Source organism: Clupea harengus, chromosome 8, assembly GCF_900700415.2.
Source record: "Clupea harengus chromosome 8, Ch_v2.0.2, whole genome shotgun sequence".
Taxonomy (NCBI): domain Eukaryota; kingdom Metazoa; phylum Chordata; class Actinopteri; order Clupeiformes; family Clupeidae; genus Clupea; species Clupea harengus.
In genome coordinates, this window is record NC_045159.1 from 26,390,149 (window position 1) to 26,414,625 (window position 24,477).

Below are 24,477 nucleotides of genomic sequence, written 5' to 3' on the forward strand. Positions count from 1 at the left end.
TCATTTCTATATTTTCATTAACATTTTTACAGTTTATTTGGAAGATCCTTTTGTGGTGCGAAAGTTGTAAAGGACAAGAACTCTAAGAACAGTCAACACTCACAGTAATTAATTCAGTTAGATGGTATAAATAAATCATCAAGAGTATGATTCTGACATGCTTACAGTTGGTACAATACTCAGCAATAAGAATTCCAACATGCCTTGTATTCTCACTGATGGGATGGGCATGTGTTTTATCAGGACCAAAGCAGATACAGTCACTATCGTGGTTATGGCATCATCATTTGTGTATGCAAAACAAGAATACTGTCATGACTATGCTTTGATAATCATTGTCATTGGGATTTGTTATAGCCTCGTCGTCAGTTCTCACTAAATCATTTCTGTAAATCTTTCTGTCTGTGAAGATTGATCAGAGGGCACTCTTAGACACAAAAAAAACAAGCAGATGGAATTAGTCAGTGTTACTTGAAGCCTTGAATAACCTCACCGTGAAGATATAGAAGCTTTTAATCATTTTTAAAATGGGTTTCAGTACTGAAATGGCTGCCTCTCCCTATGACCCCGAGCACAACCCAAACTGATTACATAAGGAAATCATAAAAACTGCTGATGCTATCGCAATGTTTGTCACATTATGATAGGGCAATAATTTAGACAACCGAAAGCACAAAGGTTGGTGAGATGCTGTAAAAGACAAAAAGTAAATTGAGCTTACCTGGGAGGTCTGCTGTCTTTCCCCGCTGCTCCATCTGGAATGCACAGGTCTACGAGGCTCCCCTGAGTGAACTCTCAAAGGCAAGGTGTTTAACTCTTAAAGGATCTACTACATAGTGTATAGTATCTATAGCTTTAGAACTTATACTACAGAGGTGTTTTACAAAAATGTTATTATATAAATATTACACTATATTATACTTTAGAAATATACCACATTATAGTTAGGCTAAGCTTACACTATCTAAGCTTACACTATCAGTCTATTTATTGTAATTATTATTATCATTATTATTGTTATTGTTATATAGTAGTAGTAGTAGTAGTGGCAGTAACAGTAATATAAGCTATATTAGTAGCAGTAATAGTAGTTGTTGAGTTGACTACATTTGTATATTTACAGTATGTTTCATTTTTATCTGTAAATGTGTCATATGTCTATGATTAGTGTATGTACAGTGACATGCAGAAGTCTAGGCACCCCTGGTCAAACTTGTTCCTACTGTGAATAGTTAAGTGAGTAGAAGATGAACTGATCTCCAAAAAGAGATCCATAAAGTTAAAGATGGGAAACATTCTTTTCAACATTTTAAGAGTTTGGCCCTTTTACATTTAACATTTAAGAGTTTGGGCACCCCAAGAGATTAGAGCTCCCAGATGACTTTTACCAAGGTCTTAGACCGTAATTAGCTTGGCTATGGCCTGACCACAATCGTTGTCAAGAAAGGCAAGGTGATTTCAAAGCTTTATAAATGCTCTGACTCCTCAAACCTTTCCCAACAATCAGCAGCCATGGGCTCCTCTAAGCAGCCGCCTAGTACTTTGGAAATGAGCATAATTGGTGCTCACAAAGCAGGAGGAGGCTATATAAAGATAGCAAAGTATTTTCAGGAAGCTGAGGTCAATTTGAGGTCTGGAAGACCAGGAAAACTTTGATCATACTTTTGGCTTGTGTCACAGCCAGTTGCACGGGGAACATTCCACTGGTTGAGGGAAGAATGGATTCGATTAAACCCCAGGAAGATTCCCCCATGGCCAAGGGCAAAATGAAGGGCAAAGAGAAAAAGATCAGTAAGTTCTTTTTTTTTTCTACAGATATATATATATATATATATATACATGTGTTCATTCGGTCCTCGTGTGTTATCAGGACCTTCCACATCTTTAAATACAAATGTACTGAAAAAAAAATTGGAAAGTGAATGTCCAAAATGTGTATGTGAATAGATGCATGTACGTATTTGTATGAACATATATTTGTGTGTCTACATGTTTGTGTGTGTTTGTGTGTGTATGTGTATGTGTGTGTTTGTTTGTGTGTGTGTGTGTGTCAGGAATCAAAGAACCTGAGAGCACTTCCCTCCGCAGCACCTACACAGGAGAAGTACGCTGGACACTTCCAGATGAGAAGCTTCAGATGCACAGCTCATTGCCCATCAGAACTACCCCTTACAAACAGAAGGTTAATATGGGAAATCAGTCAATAGTTTGCCTATCAGTTTTATTTATATGTTTTTGTGTGCTCATATCTGTCCATCTGCTCAGGGCCTGAGAGATCTGCGTGGCCTACAGGAATGTGTCAAATTTATCCACACCTGGAAGGAACTAGTAGAGAGTTTTTGCAAGGTTTGTAATCATAATCTGATTTAATGCTATAGTTTATTATTATAGTTATAAAAGTTAGAGGGTTCTGCCTCAGACGACTGGTGGTGGTGGAGGCTGTGGTGATGGGTAGTTGTCCAGTCATCAGATTTGAGTTTTATGGCTCAGATCAACAAACTCAACTGGATAATATGGTGGCTGTATAAAGTAATAACAATAGAATGATAAGGAAAAAGAATCATCTCACGAATGCGTATGAGTACATCATTTTATAGCTGCTATGGTAAGCCATAACAATTAGAAATGTTCCATGATCAGTGGATTATCTAAAGATGTTTTCTGATTTTATGGGGATATCTGGGGAAAAGACCACGATCACTAACAGTCCTGAATGCACAGCAGTTAGTCATGCTTCATTGTGTGTATCTATGAATGTGTATGTGTGTGTGTGTGTGTGTGTGTGTGTGTGTGTGTGTGTGCGATCAGAACACCAGCGAGCCCATCAGCAGCTACGACAGAGACCTAGCCAGTAATCAGAGTCTCGCGCAGAGCCGTAAACTCATCCTACAGTCGGCCGAGGAGTTTAAGAGAGTGGACTCGGTAGGGAGCTTTTACCATGAGAATATCACGTTTGATTTCTGCTGCTCTCATAACGCACTTCTACAATCCTTTGCTCTTATAACGCACTTCTACAATCCTTTGCTCTTATAACGCACTTCTACAATCCCTTGTGGACAGAGACACATATGCACCAAAGAACTAAGCGTTGACATTTTGTATTTTGTATTTTATTTTGATATCTGGCTGTAATTATGATTCCATATGTCTGATATTCATTGTACCCCAACCGTGTAGCTGTTCAGTGAGAGTACTGAGGAGAAACACAAGAAAGACCAGAACACCACTGAAGAGAGGATCGTGGAATGGGCCAAGGAGCTTCAAAGTGTGACTGAGGTACAACTTATGGATACTGCATGAAAATATGTCTTTTGTTCATGATATGGTTCTGCTGTATAAATGAATATGTGTATGGCTCTCTCTATCTCTGTCTCTGTGTGTGCGCGTGTGCTTCACTGTGAAAAGAGCTGTGGCCTGATGAGAGAGGAGCTTCTCCAGACTCTGAGGAACCTGGAACTGCGGAAGAAGAAACTGAAGACCCTGCTGCCCTTCCTGGAATTCCTCACCTGGTCGCTGCTGAAAGAGGACAGCAAGGTAAGATACAGAACTCATTTCCCCTGACGAACTTTCATCTCACTAAAATACTCTTCATTGCCCTGCCTGAGCTTAGCTACATATATATATATTTATACATATACAGCAACAAACTGCAGGCACTCTGTTGCATTCTATAAAGTGAGTTTGTTCTGTCCCTCTGCTCCAGGTGTCTCAGATGTGGCTTGCCACCAAACAGCTCACCTGGAAGACAGGTCAGGCTCATTAACATCAGTGAAATGGATCCATTTCATTACCAATCAATTTTGGGAGTGTAATTATATTTGAGAATTATTTTGAATTTCATTTCTCTTCACAAAACAGACACGCCTAAGTACATCCCAAATTCAGGTAATTACTGTTTAAATGTTTGAATTATTCTTTCATAAAAATGTGGTATCGTTTTTATGATTTTGATTATAATAGTTTTTATGATTATAATTTAAACTGTGCTATTCTTATTTCCTTTAGTGTGGGACTGGATCTGTAGTGCATCAGGTACCTTTTTACACTACAGAATATGTATTATGTGTGCAAGCTTTTAATTTATTAACAATACTAATCTGTATTAATGTATAATGCCTATGTAAGCCTCCTGACACATCATGAATAACAGTATGAAGAAACATAGATCCTTTGGTATGCTAACCACAGGTATATGACTGGTTTTCCTATACAGTCAACGTAACACTGGACACCATGACCAACCACCCATGGCTGATCGTGTCCGACGACCGCAAGAAGGTGCAGGAGGCGCATACGGAGACAGAAGTGTCTTTCAGCGTGCAGCGCTTCAACGGTTGGCCCTGCGTCCTGGGCTGGGAGGGTATGACCATAGGCCGCCACTATTGGGAAGTAAAGCTGGCCAACAACGGCTACTGGAGGCTAGGTCTGACCACGGCCTCCTCCAAGCGCCACGGCCGCTTCAGCATGTACCCCGAAGATGGCTACTGGGCGCTGTGGCGCAGCACACGGCAGTTCTACGCCTGCACCCAGCCGGAAACGCTGCTGCCCCTGGAGATGGTGCCCACCAGAATAGGCATTTACTTGGACTACGACGAAGGTCAGATCTCCTTCTACAACGTGGAGACACGGTCACACATCTTCACCTTCAAGGGGGCTTTCCGTGAGAAGCTTTACCCTCTCTTTGCGCCTCTGGATGGGCGTACGCTCATGACTATTTCATACCCTGAGATATGAAGCTTTCAAAAGCCACGGGAAAAATAATCCAACATTTCTGACGTCCTTAAAAAAATTCGTTATTTCAGAATTTCATTTCTGCCACATTTCTGATCCTCTGTCTGTACCATATTTACCACATTAAAAAAGTAGAAAAAAAACTTTCAATTTTCCACATTATCTTTTGAAACTATGCCCAATAACTTCCTAAGCATTTAAAAGCGAGTCTGTATATGTCAAAACTCATGCCTCTACCCTTGCAAGGGCATAACAGAAAACAACAAGCGAAAAATACAACACTTCCTAATAGACCTAGCCTGACGATGTCATACTCATAATTCTAGTCAGAATATGAGTCTGATACCGCTCCAATGGGCTGTGATTATGGGGCGTGTTTCAACCGAACCAGGAAAAAAAATGCCTCTTCGCTCAATTGGATATATCTAGAACCAATCAGAGCAACGTAGTATGACCATAACGTAGACCATGGGGCCAGCTGATACATTAAACTTTTACCGGATCCCGTAGGAAGGACGGCAAAAACATCTTTTCGATCGACAAATGCCTTGATCGCGTTTCTCTGTTCCTCTTTCAAAATGAATGTGCTGTCAATGTCTTCTAAAACAGACTCGAATCACCACATTTCAGCTCTCCAACGGCAGCCATGTTTGTTGAAAACGAATTCACCCCAAAAGCTCTTTGGTGACGTGGTTGATTACGTTACGGTTGATCATCTGTCCATCATCGTATAAAGCCCGCCTTGACAATTTGATTGGTACGGCAATGTCTGTCCGCAGATAATTTCTCCTCAATGGAGTAATGCCAGACCGAACTTCCCAACCAAAAAATGTGTGGGCGGGGCTAAGTTCGGTCTGGTATCCAGGCTATAATAGACCTGTATCCCTGAGAAAACGAGATGCATAGTATAAGAGGAAAACTATATACACGAAACTTTTTAAAGGTAGCCTATATATTTTACTTTGTTTAAGACTGCTAGCTTGTTTTCCCGCTAGTCAGGTGTAAAAATACCTTAACGACAAACACATTTCACGACGGAGTTTTTTTTCCATGATCAAAGGGTCTTGAAGACTCGGGAGATAATAAAAATAAATCGAAGCCACCTCAGGTCTCCTGCACTCAATTCCCAAGTAGGCCCAACATGTACATGTCATCTAACCCAAGGAAACAATTACGTGGATTTTGAAAAAAAAATGTCACCCCATTTGCAGTAGTCTCAGAGCACTTAATAAAGCCACATGAGAAGGGTCTCGCACTAAAATGCTGTTTGCTAACATGTGTCCAACTACATGGTTGAGTTTGTTTAATGCAAATACAGAACAGACGCCACACAAAGGAGTATTCAAAAAAAAAAAGTGTAATATCAAATACAAAAATTGAGAATTGGGAAACTGTGCAGGGGTGGAAACTGGTAATTTTTTATTTGCGCAAGTCATTTTGAGGTGCTTAACACTGAAGCACTAACCGTGTATCACGACACAATTTTCCTGCAATAATTTTTTATAAACAAATACCAGAGGACACTCCTGTTATTAATCAGAGTCGCTTTCTTTTTCTTTCACAAGACGTTTCTTTCCTCTTTTTGGTTCCATGGTACAGCCATCACGCTCACGTTTGTTCCCGCCTTTAGAGCTGCTAGGACAGTGACAAGAGAACGGATTACAGATCACAAATTGATTTAGAAAACATCCTGGTAATAAAGAAAGAAAACGGCTCAGAGGCATGCTTACTGTTTCTGACGGTACTTCTCAATGTCGCTAGATGGCACCAAGTCATTAAGCTCAAAGCTGTCGTTTATCTTCTTCAACATTTCATAGCGTTGTCTTCCCCGAACCTGTAAGAATGGCAGTCATTTCAATACCAAACGTTCTTTCAAGAACTGTGTAGCTGTTGCTGAAATATACGCATATTCTCTTTATTTATTTATCAAAATATGTTTGTGTTTGTTTATTTGTTTGTGTGCATACCAAATTGTATTTTATTATTTGTTGATGTGGAATTTTGGTATTACATGGTAAGGACACCTACTGGTGAAGAAGCGAATTGAGTCAAATAGGCATATGTCATGTGATGCACTTAACTAATAGCAGGGAATATGTTTCGTTTCGTTCTTTTGTATCTACGATGTGCACGAAGAAGGATGTGTGTGAGAACGAAGAGATTTAGCTACCCTTAACTTTCTGGTTGGAGGGCGCACACGGTATGGGTTTGTCTGTCTTATTTGATTAGTTATGTGTTAAAAGTGTTAAAAGATAATTTAGAGTTAATTAATAATTTCATGGATTTGTCCAGAAATGGCTTTGGCCACAAGAGACTAATTTACGTGACATATGCTGATGTTAGAATGTGATACATTTTATTTCAGTTTTTCACGGTGGTTTGGAGTATGAAAGCAAATAAAAACTCATCAACCATCAGTTGGAGCGTGGTTCATCTTTAACCAGGAGAAAAGTTTAGGAGCAGCTACAAACTGGAACTCACTGAGATTTAACACCATTTAGTACATAAAAGGACATGACTTTTTTTTAGGGTGGCGACACAGGGCACACACGCATGCCGAAGAGGTCGCAGTGAAATTTGTCTGCATTTTCCCATCCTGGGCTGTCAGGAGCAGTGGGCAGCCTTTATGGCGCCCGGGGACCAAGTCAAGTGATCATGTCCGTCTTGGTCACTGACGGACAGGAGAGTGATCTTTTTCTGTTCTTCTCTTCTGCATGTTTTTCTGTTGGGGTTCTTAGTGGAAGAAACAGGGAGAACATGCAAACTCCACACAGAAAGGCCCAGGCCCACCTGAGCACTGAAGGCCTGGGGAGGACCTGCCCCCAGTACCAACAGCGCCCCATGTGGGAATCGAAACCAGGACCTTCTTGCTGTGAGGCGGCAGTGCAAGCACCTGAGCCACCGTGCCACTATTATGATCTGTGTATATTATGACTAATATATTATGAGCAGGGGCGTTACTATAGGGGGTGCGCAGGTGCGGCTGCACCTGGGCCCGTGAGGTATCGGGGCCTGTAGCCGGGCCCAAAGATATACACGCGTAACTCAACGGGCCCCCTATCGGCAAGTACAGCGACAGGAATTGCTTAGCGGGCCCACCCTCAGTCCAGCGTCAAATTTTCTCGAATATGCTTGTGTTCAAACACGCGCTATTTACACACTGACGGCAGTGTCAAATGCTATACACTTGAAAGGGCAAACTTATCTCAGTCGTGGTTGTTATTATTTTTTGGGGAAAAGTAGCAATTTATAACAAAATCATATGCTTATCCTACATACACTATAGAAACTATCAAAACACTATTCAATTAAATGAATAAGTTCTTATTTTCTTTGATATTTTTGTGATTAGCAATGATGATTGCTGGGTAATATGTATGTTGTTGTCCAATGTCAAGTCTCTATTGATCATGTGACAATACAATACGCTATAGTTAAACCAATTCTGATAACCTAGCTCATTCAGCACTGCACAGCACAACTTTACTCGTAACAATGCCTTTTAAGCACAAGAGTGGAAGTAGAAAAGGGCAAGAGAAAAAAGAACAGGAGGAGAAGGCGGCAAAGCTGCCTAAATTAGATTATTTTGGCTTTTGAACTAGCCGTCAACTAGTCGCCAGCTCACGGAGTCAGCAGTTCAGCTGGGATCAGAATCGCTGTTTCTGCCCTCAGTGGTGTGTCAGCAACCATGCAACAGTTAACAATTTTAACGGTAAGAAATGTTCCTGCTGAGAGTCAAACAAGACTTAGTTCGTTGTTCGCTTCTGAAATATGTAAGGTTGATTTATTAAACACTATTTATATCGATAACAAACACATTTGATTAGCGGTTTCTTTAGACGCGGTTGTGAAAGTAGGGAACGCTACGATTTTTAAAAAAAAAATGTTTAGCGTTCACTAGGGGGGCCTTCATAATATCTTGCACCTGGGCCCGTCGTTACTACGTTACGCCACTGATTATGAGGTGTGTTCTCCTGCGCTGGTACCTCCAGTTTGAATATCTCCTCCTTCTTGCTGCCTTCAGGTTGTGCTGCTGCCTGAGGCGCCTCCTTCAGACCTGAGTACAAACACAGGGTGTGAGCTACACGCCTTCCTCTCTGATCATCCCATTTCTCTGCCTTTTGTCAGTGAAACGTCCGCTCAGGTAATACTCTATAAGAAATCATGCAGCTTCACACTTTTAATAATTTTTTTTAGTTGAAAATATGATAATCTTTAATGGTGCACTATGTCTGGCTAGCGTCCTTCCTCCAGTATGGGCCCAATGCTTACTGCGTTTGGCGGTGACAGCGGTAGCCTTGACTGACGACTTGGCCTCTTGGATTTTCCTGAAGTTGGTTTCATCCATCTTGCGGTCCCGTCCAGGACAAGTGCAGACTCTAACTTCAAAAGAGCGACGGCCGAGGACAAGTCCCCTGCAGATCACAAGCAGCACAGCAGCAAAAAGAACACAGTGATGAGTGACCCCAGTGAACACAGTGTGACCCATGTGGTATGGACAGGGGAAAGCTGGCAGGGGAGAAATGGTGATTATATACAGTAAGAAAGCTGTGGTTTAGGACCAAAGGTGGGTTAAAGAGAAGAAGGGTTATTTTCTCACTCTGGGCCCTTTACATACACATGCATATACAACCCCCCACACACCACGCACGCACGCGCACAAAGTACTCACTCTTGCGTTTCCAGAGTGACAATCATCAGAATTGCTCTGCGGTTCATCCCTCCCATACAACTGCTGTTACACATGTAATTGTAGAGTGTGGTGGTGTGTCCACAGCCCAGCTGTAAGCAAAAAAGGGATAATGCTCTCACAACGCAAACAAAACATCACTATTACACAAAAAACACTGGATAACATCTGCTTAAAGTTCAAGTTTGGTATGGAGTGGAGATTTCACTGTGTTCTGAAAGGTGAAAAGAACTTGACTAAATCTTTTGGAAGGATGTTTAAAACTAAACCCAGGAAACAGCACATTTCACACATTGCATAATCAACACCACACCAGTTTCTAAAATATTAACGAATTATATAAGAATATAACAATTACAAATAAAACTCTTGGCAAGGTCGTAAAGAGAAGAGCCAGGAATTGACCTGAGGTTGCTCATAAGGGACCACTACACTCTGCCTCCCGGTGTTCAGGTCCTGCTGGTAGTCAGCACGCGGATTCCCCTCCACCCGGATCAGGTGGCTGGGAGGGACTGGGCCTGAAATTCACAAGACAGGACAGAGCAGACAGAACTTTACTGAAGAGTCCAGGAATCGCATCACACGTAGGACAGAAAATACAAGCGTGGAGAAATGTGTGTGCTGGGGGTGGGTGGTAATAATGTGTACCATCATTGTTTCCTGGGGTCCTCTCGTGATGAGGGCATCGCCTGACCACCTCGGCCACGTGCTCGGACTTCTTGTAGACCGCAGTGGCTCTCAGCACTGAGCCTGGCGGGGGCGGCTGGTCCACCACCATGTGGACGGGGCAGGTCTTAGCCAGCTGACAGTACAGCTTGTTCAGGTCTGTGGAGTACTGTGGAAAAGGGCCATAGGTTACATGCATTTACATATGATGTTTTTATGTATGAAGGCATATAAAGGGTTAAGTTTCTTTCAGGTTGTCCCCATCATGTTGTCTTAGCCCACCTATCAGTTTAGGTTCTAAGCAGTCCACCCTAACTGAGGGGTATTCCAAGTACATGGTTAGTGACAAACTTGGCTAAGTTAACTCAAAGTGGTAAACCTAAACCCTATGGCTTTGTTTTGCTAGGAAAAGGAAGCCATAGGGCTCTACCATTAAGAGGTTTACTACTTATTCCGACTCAGGGCCCGTTTACACGGATCCATGTTTGTGCAAAAGCCCGATCTGCACACTTTCCAAACCGTTGACGTAATTGCCCCACGTGAACGCCTCGCAACCTTAGCCTGAACCCTTATTAACCCTGCTGCGTCACTTCATAACAGCAACAACATAAACTAAATCGATGTTGTTAAGAAGCTGGTTAGGAAAGGGATGACATTAACAAGCCACTTTAATCTATCACTCTTTAATCTATTTGCATCAGACCATTGTTCAAAACCGTTTTTTAAAAGTGTCAGCAATCGCCTATATGAGCAAATCTGACGTGAAAAGATTTGTATTATAGACGGAAGTTTCAAAACGGTAACTTAACACAAACGAGGGTTATGGCGAAGTGCGCAATTCTAACTAGTCCTGTTTGAGTGCAGTGGTAACAGTGATTTCAGGTGCTAGAGAAGTCGTTCAGCAATCAGAAGATTGCTAGTTGGATCTCGACTTCTGTCTTCTGTCACTTTATGCGCATGCTCCATGACGTCTTTACAGCAGATTCAACCACTCCGCTCCGCTCCGCACCAGCATTTCCTTGTAAACGCAGATTTTTCTTGACATGGCTCCGTGTGAACGCGAAAAGGTACCGTATCCAGAAAAAAATCCGGATTCAGGCAATCCAGTGTTAATTTACCCAGGTTTGTCACTAAACCACGTACTTGGATTTACCCCCCTGATGTGTGATATACCGTCACCACCATCATCCACAATATTTAATTCACTCACTCATCCAGGAACTTGTCTAATTGCAAATGAAACCAAAACATCAAAAGGTAAACGCATAATGAAAGAACACTAGATATGAACAAGACAGAAATGACAATGACTATAACAATAACAATGTCATATATCCCAAAATAAACTACCGTACATAGTACACATGTACAGTATTCCAGATACAACATAAATACAATTCTTACCACTTTAAATCAAACTGTTTTCCTCTCAATGAAACTGAGCCTACAACTCTTCAAGCCACCATAGTCCTCATCAAGATTTATCTCTGTCCCTCCACAGACCACAAACACATGGTAAAATCTCCACTGTAACATCAACAGGTTAAAATTGGTGGTACTGGATAGAAAAACTCCTGTTAATATGCTGTGTTACAGACACGCCCCTCCCCCACGCCACGTTCAGTAGGCATGTCAAGGCATGCCTCACCACTGACTGCTGATAGAGAACTAGAAGAAGAGTGCTGGAAAATAATTACAACCTGGCTTAATTCAATATAGTCTAATACGTTTGAATTTTAAATTAGTACTTTCAAAAGAACAACACTTGAAACTTATATATTAATATCTCATTTTGATCAGTCGTATTTCATAAATGCTTGGAACATAACGGTCATATTTCAATATCATGTTGTTTGAATTGTAAATGAGAGACTTAAAGTCAACACCACACAAATGCTAACGCCACAGTGTGTGAGTGTACACATTTGTACTAATTAACATAAGATTTCCTGTGTTAACGTGGAATCCCAACATTGAGCACACAAACACACACACTAATACAATGGAAGAATCTGAATACTAGGCAGAGAGCCTATTATAAGTGGAGATATGAAGGTTCAAAAGCATAAGCTCAATTGAAATGAGCAGTAGATAAAAGTTCACCAAAAATAAAGTATACTAGAGGGCGGGGAGGAGGGTGGTGCTTTTCTTAAGCTGTCGGAGCAACCATGGATTTCCATTGGACTACCTATTCAACATCATGCCTTTCATGTGCACTGAATTGGCAAAAATATAAATAAAAAATGTAATACTGTTCAACGATGACCCTCATCTAAAAGTGTATTTTGTGTGTGGGTTCCAAGACTACCACTGCTAAACCAGAAGCAGACAAAGGACAAGGATTCATGGACCTCGGGCATTAAATATTTTCCCAGGTAAGAAATAAACTCTTAGATCACAAGGCTTATTCTGCCCTATTAGTGTTACTATTTACAGACACTGTGTGTGTGTGTGTGTGTGTGTATATATGTACATATACACACGCACATATATATACTGTATATGTTTATATATATATTGTAGGAGCCATTTCTATCCACCTTTTTGTTAGGTTCATTTTAGTGTTATTTATTTTAGCCACTTGGGGGAGTATTGCACTGAGTGTGGCACGTCACTGGGAATTGGGTATATCTACAGGTGTGATTACTCAATTAGGGAAAGGTGTGGATGGCGGGGAACACACGGTTCTAGCTGTGAAACCCACTTCACCGACAGAATCTTGTTTTATAAGCAACCAGCACTGGGTGATAAGACCAATTTTATGTATACATTTCTATCTTTATAATAAACGGGAACACCACCCAAAGAGAGCTCATGCCTGGACAAGGATAATTCGCTACGCGTTGGGAACACTTTGACGTCCACACTGAGGCTTATAGGATAGCCTCCACATATATATATACAGTACCAGTCAAAAGTTTGGACACACCTTCTCATTCAATGGTTTTTCGGTATTTTTTATTTTGTTCTACATGGATTAATATTGAAGACATCGAAACTATGAAGGAGCAAATATTGAATTATGTGGTAAACAAAAAAATGCTCAACAAACCAGAATATGTTTTATATTTTAGATTCTTCAAAGTAGCCACCTTTTGCTTTGATGAAAGCTTTGCACACTCTTGGCAGTCTTTCAATCAGCTTCATGAGGTAGTCACCATGACAAACCTCAAAACAAGGTAAGACAAATATGTTTGCAAATCAATGAAAATGAACTGAAAATCTGTTAAACTCACAGTGCAGGTCACAGACTTGGCATAGCTGGACTGAGGGAAGCTAAGCTGGAAGTCATGCTCTCCCGGGTAGTCGGTTGTGATGGGCACTGCGGAGCATGGTGGAGAGCCACCACCCAGGGTAGGGATGTATGGCTCGGAAACCTGCAGCTGCTCAAACACCTGCTCATCAAACTGCGATTCCGGTAAGTACTAAAAAAACACCAAGAGTAAGTATTAATTTCTGCATGAAGCTCAATTATGGCAGAAATACGTGAATGTGGTGATTATTAAGGTATAATGTCATGAGGTTCAGGATTTCTGTAAATGTCTACTTACAGATGTTTCCCAATCTGCAACTGGTGAAACGCTGCAAAATTGTTGAAGTTAGTAAGGCAAATGTACTGGCCTACATTACGTCCAATTAACACTGGCAGCATGATGGCTGCAACCATTAACACATGCAACAAGATGCCAAGCAGACAGTGGCTCACATTGAGTTCCACAGGTCTTCGAAATCCTGACTGTCTCCCTGATCGTTTATTGTGGCCCTTTGTTGTGGCCCTTTGCCCTGGTATCTTTCTAATAGCTAGGACAGAGGGACAATCAAAGGAACTAAGAGAGGGGGGGGGGGGGGTTCAAGGTAGTGGTTTAAGCTACTTAAGCTACTAGGCTACTTATACGTTTTTCATAGCCCTAGCTACAAATGCAGACATCCCAACCTGCAAAAAGTCATTTCAGGGAGCCCTGGCAACTAGCTGGCCTGAATAATATGCACATGAAATGAAACTTGTTGAACTCACCTCAACATGTCTTTTACAGTTATTTAACCTGCCATGGGCAATGCTGAAATCACTGTTACAGATTGTACAGCGAGCAAGACTGTCTTTGTGATTTACTTTTCTAAGACAGGGGTACGCCTTTGTATAGTCTGTTGTAAAATGTGTCTTATATTTTCGTTTTTTAGGGTACTCTCCCTCTGCCTTGGTGCTCCTGTTCCTAGATACACTGAACTGATTAATTCGGTTCAGGAGAAGACATAAAAGCCCGCCCACACTGAAAATTGATTGGTTGACTTACCAAAACAGGCCAATCAGGATGCTTCATGAGGCACACACTCACACTGCCACACACACGCACAGTCTCTAGGTCCCTCTCCCTCTCTGTCGTGCGCGCGCTACACAGATGCTTATGCGGTTTGGAGCACGTCTGTCTCGCGTGCGCGGTCTTGCTCGCTCGCTCTAGATTCCGGGAGATTTTAAGTATTTTGCGGGCATTAGGGAGTCGCTATCAATATGCGGGAGACTCCCGGAACTTCCGGGAGACTTGGGATGTCTGCAAATGTAGGCTACATGTTTAAGTTTTGCTCCACAGGGACTGGCGAGTTTTCTGGCAATGTCCAGGACATCGTCGCAGCAGGTTACTGATACACGAAACGGAATCAAATGAATTAGTGCACAACGTTACTACAAACGTCTTCAACTCTACTACCATTAAAATCTGACTGACTGAAACACCAGCTAACAAGCTTAATTGGCAAACTTCGCCTAATTTTCGCCTAACTTCTAGGTTGGCCTAAGAAAATACGTTATGAGCTATACATAATTTACGAATTCTCATTAAACAAGGGACAACAAACTTTTCATACAGCGTTTTGAAGAACACCTGTTCTCAAGAAGCCGCACACATACAGCAGTTCTTTCCTGGTGTGAAAACGTTGAGTCTAGAACAACTTAGTTTAGATCTCACGCATCCTTGGGGGATTCCCGTCACATGACCACGAGCAAATCAAAATCATCAGTACAGTGACCAAACGAGTGAACGTTCTATTCATAGAGATATTATTGACATGTCTATGGTTCTATCCTGTGTGTCGTGGATGTGCACAATTCGGGTGGCTTGTGTGACTACTTTTCACACACCACAGTTTTTAATTTCATTGATTTTCTCGTGTGTCATTAGTATCGCAGAATTCAAGCTCATAGTATTTCGATGATGTGCATGCACATACCGTTTTGACATTGCCAGTTGCTAACTTTCAAGGCTGACTTGGCGTGAGAATCGGGGACAACAACTATCAAAACAGGTTTATTTTTGCTGGTGAGATGCATTAAAGCAGCAATACGGAGCTCTGTTCCAAAACTAGTAAGCTCACTACCTAAAAGACATGCAAAAACCTCCACCACCAACAGCCCAGCTGACGCTGATAGAAGCTTGCCAACACACTAACTGGTGTCGTTTGGCAGTATAGCTGGCAATGTCATGCGTGTGAAAGCTTTTCTACCATTTTTGCAGGGGGTTCCAGCCCGTTACACAGAACTACATAGGGCATATCTTGGATGGCTAGTGGGGAAGACAGAGGTGTTTATCTGTCCTTCACATGACCATATGCTACCCAGAAGCCCACTTGTCTAATGACCTCTCATGGTCTGCCAACACCTCAGAGACAGTCAAAAAGGCACAGCAGCAATTCAACTTCCTGAGAGTAGGGGAGAACGGGGTTGGTTGTCAAACGGGTTGGTTGTCACACCCATTATATCTCGCCACAAGAAGGCTCTGTCTCAAGAATTTTGGCCTCACCTACATTGTCTTCTCTGGGGTAAGACAGCTGAACTTGAGCTGAGAGGGCTTTTTGTGTTTTTCATGTCAAATTGAAAATATTCAGCTCCTCAGTATTTTTCTCCCAGGCTTTTACACAATGGGTTCATAACAAAACAATTGTTACCCTTAAAAAGTGTGATGGGAAAGCTATTGTTGTTAGCTAGCTAACTAGTTGTTAGCCTTGATCCTAGCAAGAAATTACAGTTGGGGTTGGTTGTCACGTTCTCTTTGGGGTTGGTTGTCACATGTGGCCTATTTGTTTTATTCTTCATGTTGTTATATAGGCTGGCCTAAAGATGTGTTTCCGGTTCATGTTCCTTGCTCATTTTGTGTTAAGATGCATTAAGTTATGTATTTGTCAACTTGTCAATGCAATTAAACTTTCAAATTTAGTTCTGCCTTCTTGCCTTCTTTTTAAGATTTGTTCCCATTAAAATAACATTGTGACAAACAACCCCACAGTGTGTGACAACCATCCCGGTGATGGGATTGGTTGTTACAATGTGTCAGAGTGTCTTTGTTAGTTAATTACCTCTTTGTTACAATAAGTTGGAAAATGAGAGGGAAACACATGTCTATGAAACGAAACACCAAGACAAGTATAAACATCTGGACATGAAACAGAAGCTGAAAAGTTGAAAAGAAGGCTGGTGTTGGGTTTTGGAGATGGGGATGTGCCCTATCACGCAGAGTGGTGGTTAAGCCATGGGAAAGTGCTGAACAGATGTTCGGGAAAGCAAAGGGAAAGACAGGACGGAGCTCCGGAATAAAAACGTTTCTGTGTGACATTGCGTGCCATCGAAATGCGCTGAACCTGCCGCTTGAGGGGCGGGGCCATGTGATCACTGATATGCACGCTGCAGTGAAGGCATTTCAAACCAAGCTGCTGCAAGAAAACCTGGGCCTGGCCAGTGGAAAAAAATGTTTCATTGGAAATGAATCTGGTAAAACGGCAGAAAGAGAGGCATTAGAAATGAATGCCATTGATGTTTATTTTATTTCGTTAATTTGATCTCTGGGTTTATATGCAATAACTAATAGGCATAAGCTGTAGGCAACTTGTCCCATTGGTCCCTATGTTAAACTTAAGTTCATGTTTACATATGAAAAAATCTAATATACTGTATATATATTTTTTTTCAATAAATATTGAATATGTCCGACCCTCGACTTGGACCCAGTTTTTTTATTTCGGCCCTCTGTGTATTTGAGTTCGACACCCCTGATCTAGAGAAACAAAATACATAGGCCTGGGTCTGAAATATGATAACTAAGTAAAGGTTATTTGTTTCCATAGCTATACAAAAAGAAAACTTGAGAGTAACCTTTAGGCCTGCAGGGGTCATACACTTATATTAATTTCCAAATTTGGCTTTGAAATGTTTCGTAGGCCTACTTTTATGAAAACTTTCGCCTACATTAAACGTTTTATTCAATGGCTTTTCTAGGTCTACTACAAAAGAAATAGCCTATAGCCTCAATCATGGCCAGAGTAGCAAATGTGTATAGGCCTACGCATAGTCAGCACATGTTTTATACACTGCCTTTACTCCAAACGCAGTACCAGGTAACTGTTTTGAACGTTTCTTCCAGATAATGGCATAATGATCATTGTTTGACTTACCGGATGGGATATTCCAGATAGCAAGCTTAAGCTTACGGTCCACCAGTGGTGTGCCACTTGTTGCCCGCTTTCGGAACACCATCATCTTTAGTTTAACTGGGCGTGGATATTAACAAAGTAACATAATGTTAGCAATTCCTGGAATTTCTAAATCGTATCCTTGGCATAGTCTATTTAAAATAACTGCCGATAAACAGACGAAGGCTCTCAAGGTGAAAAATGACATGGTCAATTAAAGACGTATGTTACGCACTGGTAACATACAATATTAAGGGTTAGTGAAAATGAATGAAGGAGTATAAATTAATAAAGAAAAAAATGTATTTTAAAGCAAGTGGCAAAACGACGGGATCGTCGTCTGTAACTCACCAGTGGATTTCTCGAAAATCGATGAGCAAAAAGCCAGAGGACCGCCTGCTTCGCCCCAAATGAGCCAACAGTGGTCCACTAACCACTTTTGCCGGATGGGATGCTACCAGTTCACACACAAACCACCTGCTGCTGCCAACGTGCGGCAAAATTTGCTATCAGTAGAAGTGCTGAGAGGCTGTGCACGCGCCCTCTGTCACAACTCTCACACACAGCGGACACTATAACAAATCTAAATTGTAGTGGCATGGACTCGTCTCGGAGGAGTTCTCAACCGCTGTTGTTTTTATCCAGTTGTATTTAGCCTCGACTTGTATTTTTAGATCTAATACAAATACTGAGGTCCGGACCTCAGTGACCTCATGGGCATGAGCATAACAGGCAGGTTAGATCGCTTTTCTACATTTTGCTTTCCCAGTCGCGATATGCCTTTGTAAGTCGCCTTTTATATAAATATCGGACATTTACCATTTACCTTTTACACATAGTATCTTAGGTTCAAATTAAGTATTAGTAAGTAATTAATGAGCGATTTGAATCAGGCACATGTGGAGTGGGTCAGTGGGATATTATTGTGAACGCGTATTACCATAACGTCATCAACAAAGAGTAGGCTATATGCTAGATAGGCCCAACTTAATAAAAAAATAGAGGCCCAACTACCATCACATAGGCTAAGAAGAGAAAAGCCACCTGAGAATACCAACAGCAGTTCAGCGTATATTCGCAGTTTATGCAAGCACCAGCGGATCATCCAGTAAACCAATGGAAAATGTGTAGGTGAAGAGAAAAACGAGGAAAAGACGAGGATCAGTTGTATAGGAATACACCTGATTATTTCCCAGACAGGAAGCCAGCAGTGTAGCCTATGTAAGTAGAACTGGTGTATTAATTAATTAGGCTAATTACCCAGGCATTGTTTTGGTACCAGTTTATGTCATGTAGGCCTATCATCATCTTAGATAACTTTGGCAATGATACTCCTTAACATCCATCGATAGGCTAATTATTATGTAGCCTTGGCCTTGCTATTCTCTCGTCTGCTAGAATGCATGATAGCCTATGTAACCTACTAAATATTTTGGTTTGGCTTGTTGCGCGTCTATGATACTTGTGCAGAGATGTTGCCACGCATTATCTTCGGTAAGAGTAAGGTGGACTGCGAACCCGTTTTGACCATCCTGCATTGGGGCCCGGGGTTGCCTCGTTACGCCTGTGTTTTAAGCATACATAGTCGATTAACAAAGTTTTTTTCTTTATAGTTATATTAAATTAACTAAAAGCCCAAATCAATATTGATGGGACCTACTCGGATTTGGATTGTTTGGCTCGTATCAAGAACCTCATTTCAGTCATTGAAAACAAAAGCAACATTGATTTCACATCTACACATCACATAAAGTGAAACTGTGGTTAGAATAATTTCGGCTGAAATTAAAATCGAGATGACTAGGGGACCTTGATGACATCGACTAAAACAGGCTCCACGAAGCTCAACTCTCAATTCATTGATTCTCCACCACGTTAACTAGAAAAAAGCTACAAGTAAAAACTGATACACTAATCAAGATAACCGTATTGGCATCTTGTGTAACTTTTATTTAAAAAACAACAAAACAAAACAAAACCAGATTAATTAATTGTTTTCTGAATGTATAATTAAATCGAATGATTGTTTTATCCAATTGATCTCCTATTCTAGTAAATGATTGTTGCGAGCACATGGGTGATTTAGTAAGTATTCTGCTTTATGTAGCAGTGTGAGAAAAACTTCCTGTGAAGATGCACGTCTTTTTAGGCTCAATGGTCGTTCTCACTGTATATGGGAGAGTGAAAATACAGGGAAAGGAAATAGGAAAATGCAGGCTTCTCTGTACAACTTTGTCTTACATTGTTCTACAAAGTAACACTTATTAAATAACGACATGCTTTTATCATCAGTGATCAGGTCAGTTCACAAGTCACACCTGAAATTGGCTACACACACACACAAATGAGAGTTGAGATCAACAAGTACACTTTGAAAGGTATATGTGGACCAACTCATTACATTCTATGTAGCAACCTGCAATATTGTATTTGATGCAGATTGTTTGTCACACATTTCATACAATATACATAAAAAAAGGCAAAGCAGAGAAGTAAAAAAGCAGAACATTTGAGATGCGACTATTTATATTAGATATGTAGGCTACTTAAGATGGCTGCAAGGGAGCATTTAGCTGAGATAGCAAATAGAAATAGAAAAGCATTTATTTGTCATTGTATTCGCATACAACAAAATTTGGAGATGAGCTATCTTAATGTCTGTTTCCATTTAGGCACCCGTGACTATAATGTTTGTATGGGCCTATATTATTGACGATAATAATTAGTTAGAGGATCATGCCAAAGAAAATAATAATAATATATTTAGAAAAAGGTGTGATCACTCGTATTGTTTATATTAAAGTGACAGAATTAAAAATGGCAAAAAAAAGTTTTTCCTCAGAACTAAAATGGCTGTCTAAAACCTGTACATATAAAGAGCATTTACACTGCCGACACATTGCCCTACTCTAAACGAATTTTGAAAGAACTTTGAATCGTCATAAGATATTCATAAAACGTTTACCTAAACCTCATTGTTTTGGAATTGAAATATTCGAAAATAGACATGCAGGATCTTGGACCTCTCTGAGCTAAAAGCACATGCTCCATGTTAGCATGTGGCACCAGCCTTCTGTAACTGTCCATATCAACTGAAGTAGTCTCAAAATGGATGTCCAGACTGACACAGATTTAAAACAAATTAATCATGAATGCTTATATTGCTTAATATTCACTTCAGTTAATCGAGCTCTACAGTGTTGGAAAAATAATACATTTCCAAAAATGAGCAATTGAGCACCCACCTGTCATTGCAGACACATGAAGCCATAGATGGATAACTTATTTCTGAATAAGGAAAAGCGGAGGTGGAGGGAAACGCATCCATATCAGGTCTTGTTTGCAACTTTTTATGTTTTCAGACTGAAAGGGAGGTTGGGGGAGGTAGCAGGCATTTGGGCTCTATGTCCCATCAAATCAGAATATAAAACGTCATAAAGGTGGTCTGAAAACGTCATGGTCTTATTCAAATGTTCAAACGGAACCCAAACAGAGATCTTTTTCTATGACTAGTTTCTTATTCTTCATTAACAATAGGATAGTTTAAAACAAAACACAGCAATGATGATTAAAAAAAACTGGAGCAGAGGTAGCAAGACATTTAGTAAAAAAAAACAGAACTCGATTGTAGACGAAGCTTGTGGCTTAATTCCTGTAAAGTAAAACAAATAATTTATCCCAACCGAAGGAAAAAGGCAAAATAACCAACCAGTGCTGAGCTCTTAGACATCGAAGTCATCTGTCCCCTGGAGGCCAGATCATTCATTCATTCATTCTGTTACTGGTTTCACTTTCAAACTCCCTGGATGAAAATCACACTAAAATCCATCCATAGTATAGTTTCCATCATTTATGTACTGTTACTTCTGTCATCTATGTATTCCACAAAGGGTATTTAATGATGTAATACAAAAATACTTTCTTTTCTCCTTCAGAGCCTCTCTCCCTCACCCCTCCTTTTCTGAAAGTGCAGTGTCAACTTCCGCCTGCTGCTGCTGCAACGGACAGCTGCTATTTCAAATTCAAATCTCCTCCCTATCTATTACGATTCCTCATCTTCTACTCTTGTACGCTTTACATGGTTGGATATCTGCTTGTATTTATAGAGAAAGAAAGCTTTTGTAATTTGTTGCATAAATATCGTGAGAGGTTGTAGATGAAGTCCCTCCAAAATTGTCACATGCTCCTCTTCACAACACTGAATCAGTTTGACTAACTGAATCAACCCCCCTCTAGTGAGAGATGTCTGCCAACAGTATCTGCTCAAGAGAGTGTGAGTAAATCAAGCTTTATGTGTCAGTTATTAGATGTACCTTTCTTTCATTCTTTCTTTCTTCCTTGTGAGACAGAGGTAATGAGCATGAAGTAGTAAATGCTAGACTGAGGTGTGTCCTGAGACTTCAACTAACAGGATTGACCGGACTGAGAAGTCATGCCGGGTGCCCACATTACACAGGCTTCTGGACAGTTCTGTTTATCACGCAGTAGACAAAATGGCGGATTATAGTGAATTAACAGTTACTTGAACGAGGATGTGTGTGGGGGGAGGGGGGAAGTGAGTCAACTCTTTAACCACAATACACCCACACCAATAAGAGACCAAAATATGACATGATTTTACTAAGGTGGTTCATCTCTCGGTTTCTAAATTCATCAACATAAGGATTTAAGTCATAATGCTATAATGCTCATTCACCAATTCAGAATGTGTGCGAAGGAGCGTGTTAAGGGTGCAGTCTTTGATTCTGGGGTTGTTGATATTAGAACTCAACAGCCAACCAAATTCACATGTTGTTTGTAGCTTTACCTAAACTATTTGAACACTACTTTTTAATCAGTTTAAAGCAGCAATACGGAGTTCTGTTTCAAAACTAGTAAGCTAACTACCCAAAAGGCAGGCAAAAACCTTGCAAACACCAGCAACAGCCCAGCTGACACTGATGGAAGCTTGCCAACACACTAACTGGTGTCTTTTGGCAGTTTAGCTGGAATTGTCGTGCGTGTGAAAGCTTTTCTTCCTTTTTGCAGGGTGTACCAGCCCGTAACACAGAACTACATAGGGCATATCCTGGATGGCTAGTGCGGAAGACTCATGTGTGTATCTGTCCTTCACATGACCATATGTTATCAAAATGAATTTGAGGATGGTACCTAAACTATTTGCCTATAAAACCATATCTCAAAAAGTGTGAAATTGTTGCATAGTGTTACTTCAACTATGGTACTAGGTTGGAGAAGAAAACACACCTACCGTGTGTCGAGTCATTGTAATTTCTTATGGCCATCAATGTCAAAAATGACATGACAAAGCTTGCATTCCTAACAAAAAACAATTCCTCTTCCTGCTTGTCGTTATGGCCATCTTACCACTATGTATAGCTGCTCAAGGTCATGGCAAGTTGGACATATTTTTGGAACTTTCTAAATCCAAAGTGATTTGCGGTACAGGTATTGTATGCTTTAATGTTCATGTGTGCCTTGTCATATTCATAGACCCCAGACCCCAGATGTTAGCACCTTACTCTGTTGAGCAACAAGTTAATGATATAATATACCATCATATCAACTGCTGTATAAAGTAATAACAATAGAATGATAAGGAAAAAGACTCATCTCACGAATGAGATGATTTTATGGCTGCTATGGTAAGCCATAACAAATAGAAATGTTCCATGATCAGTGGATTATCTAAAGATGTTCTGATTTTATGGGGATATCTGGGGAAAAGACCACGATCACTAACAGTCCTGAATGCACAGCAGTTAGTCATGCTTCATTGTGTGTATCTATGAATGTGCACCAGCAGGGCCAGCAGCAAAGACCAGAGAGACCTATCCAGTAATCAGAGTCTCGAGCAGAGCCGTAAACTCATCCTACAGTCGGCCGAGGAGCTCAAGAGAGTGGACTCGGTAGGGAGCTTTTACCATGAGAATATCACGTTTGATTTCTGCTGCTCTCATAACGCACTTCTACAATCCTTTGCTCTTATAACGCACTTCTACAATCCTTTACTTTTGTTCATGATATGGTTCTGCTGTATAAATGAATATGTGTATGGCTCTCTCTATCTCTGTCTCTGTGTGTGCGCGTGTGCTTCACTGTGAAAAGAGCTGTGGCCTGATGAGAGAGGAGCTTCTCCAGACTCTGAGGAACCTGGAACTGCGGAAGAAGAAACTGAAGACCCTGCTGCCCTTCCTGGAATTCCTCACCTGGTCACTGCTGAAAGAGGACAGCAAGGTAAGATACAGAACTCATTTCCCCTGACGAACTGTCAAAAGTACACGTCAATGTGATTCATTTTCGCCAGATGTCTCATGTCTCAGATATGGCTTGTCACAAAAACTAAAATCTAAGTACATCCCAAATTCAGGAAAATACTCTTCATTGCCCTGCCTGAGCTTAGCTACATATATATATATATTTATACATATACAGCAACAAACTGCAGGCACTCTTGTTGCATTCTATAAAGTGAGTTTGTTCTGTCCTTCTGCTCCAGGTGTCTCAGATGTGGCTTGCCACCAAACAGCTCACCTGGAAGACAGGTCAGGCCCATTAACATCAGTGAAATGGATCCATTTCATTACCTCATTACCAATACATTTTTGGAATGTAATTATATTTGAAGAACTATTTCCATTAATTTAATTTCTCTTCACAAAACAGACGAACCTAAGTACATCCCAAATTCAGGTTATTACTGTTTACATGTTTGAATTATTCTTTCATAAAAATGTGGTATAGTTTTTATGATTTTGATTATAATTTAAACTGTGTTATTCTTCTTTATGTGAAACACCGTTTAATCGACGATTAGATGTTGACAAGAAGAGAGTGAAAGACTTGGAACCCGAACGTCCAGATATAAACGTTCAGCAGCAGACCACTGATAGCACCCGGAGCTTCTCGTCAAACCTCTAGGCTATGCTAAGCAG

At 40.7% G+C, this 24,477-nt stretch overlaps 2 protein-coding genes across 3 annotated transcripts; one reads left to right on the forward strand and one right to left on the reverse strand.

Moving 5' to 3' along the window:
- The first annotated feature begins 76 nt into the window (after positions 1-76).
- On the forward strand, positions 77-5,092 carry LOC105906652 (E3 ubiquitin-protein ligase TRIM39-like). Of its 2 annotated transcripts, none has more exons than XM_031572535.2 (11): positions 77-806; positions 1,681-1,791; positions 2,055-2,182; positions 2,266-2,346; positions 2,809-2,922; positions 3,178-3,276; positions 3,406-3,534; positions 3,704-3,749; positions 3,859-3,885; positions 4,006-4,032; positions 4,214-5,092. In XM_031572535.2, exons 2-11 carry the CDS (start codon positions 1,719-1,721, stop codon positions 4,732-4,734), a joined length of 1,245 nt encoding a protein of 414 aa, XP_031428395.1. In that variant the 5' UTR covers positions 77-806; positions 1,681-1,718; the 3' UTR covers positions 4,735-5,092. The 2 variants fall into 2 exon arrangements, with proteins under 2 accessions (XP_031428395.1, XP_031428394.1); XM_031572534.2 differs by having other exon boundaries at positions 77-801.
- Positions 5,093-5,525: 433 nt separating this feature from the next.
- LOC105906573 (cellular tumor antigen p53-like) lies at positions 5,526-11,814 on the reverse strand. The gene is made up of 8 exons (XM_031572546.2): positions 11,492-11,814; positions 10,070-10,256; positions 9,827-9,939; positions 9,404-9,513; positions 9,004-9,146; positions 8,718-8,788; positions 6,462-6,565; positions 5,526-6,363 (listed from the first exon to the last, which is right to left on the reverse strand). The coding sequence occupies exons 2-8, from the start codon at positions 10,197-10,199 to the stop codon at positions 6,264-6,266; spliced, it is 771 nt and encodes a 256-aa protein (XP_031428406.1). The 5' UTR covers positions 10,200-10,256; positions 11,492-11,814; the 3' UTR covers positions 5,526-6,263.
- Positions 11,815-24,477: the final 12,663 nt, after the last annotated feature.

Coding starts and splice junctions, on each gene's coding strand:
- LOC105906652 (XM_031572535.2), top strand. CDS start 1,719: ATGGATTCGATTAAACCCCAGGAAGATTCCCCCATGGCCAAGGGCAAA. Junction 1,792..2,054: donor GGGCAAAGAGAAAAAGATCA/GTAAGTTCTTTT, acceptor TGTGTGTGTCAG/GAATCAAAGAACCTGAGAGC. Junction 4,033..4,213: donor CTGGATCTGTAGTGCATCAG/GTACCTTTTTAC, acceptor TTTCCTATACAG/TCAACGTAACACTGGACACC.
- LOC105906573 (XM_031572546.2), bottom strand. CDS start 10,199: ATGGTGGTGGACCAGCCGCCCCCGCCAGGCTCAGTGCTGAGAGCCACT. Junction 9,147..9,403: donor GTCACTCTGGAAACGCAAGA/GTGAGTACTTTG, acceptor TGTGATCTGCAG/GGGACTTGTCCTCGGCCGTC. Junction 6,364..6,461: donor GAGAAGTACCGTCAGAAACA/GTAAGCATGCCT, acceptor CTGTCCTAGCAG/CTCTAAAGGCGGGAACAAAC.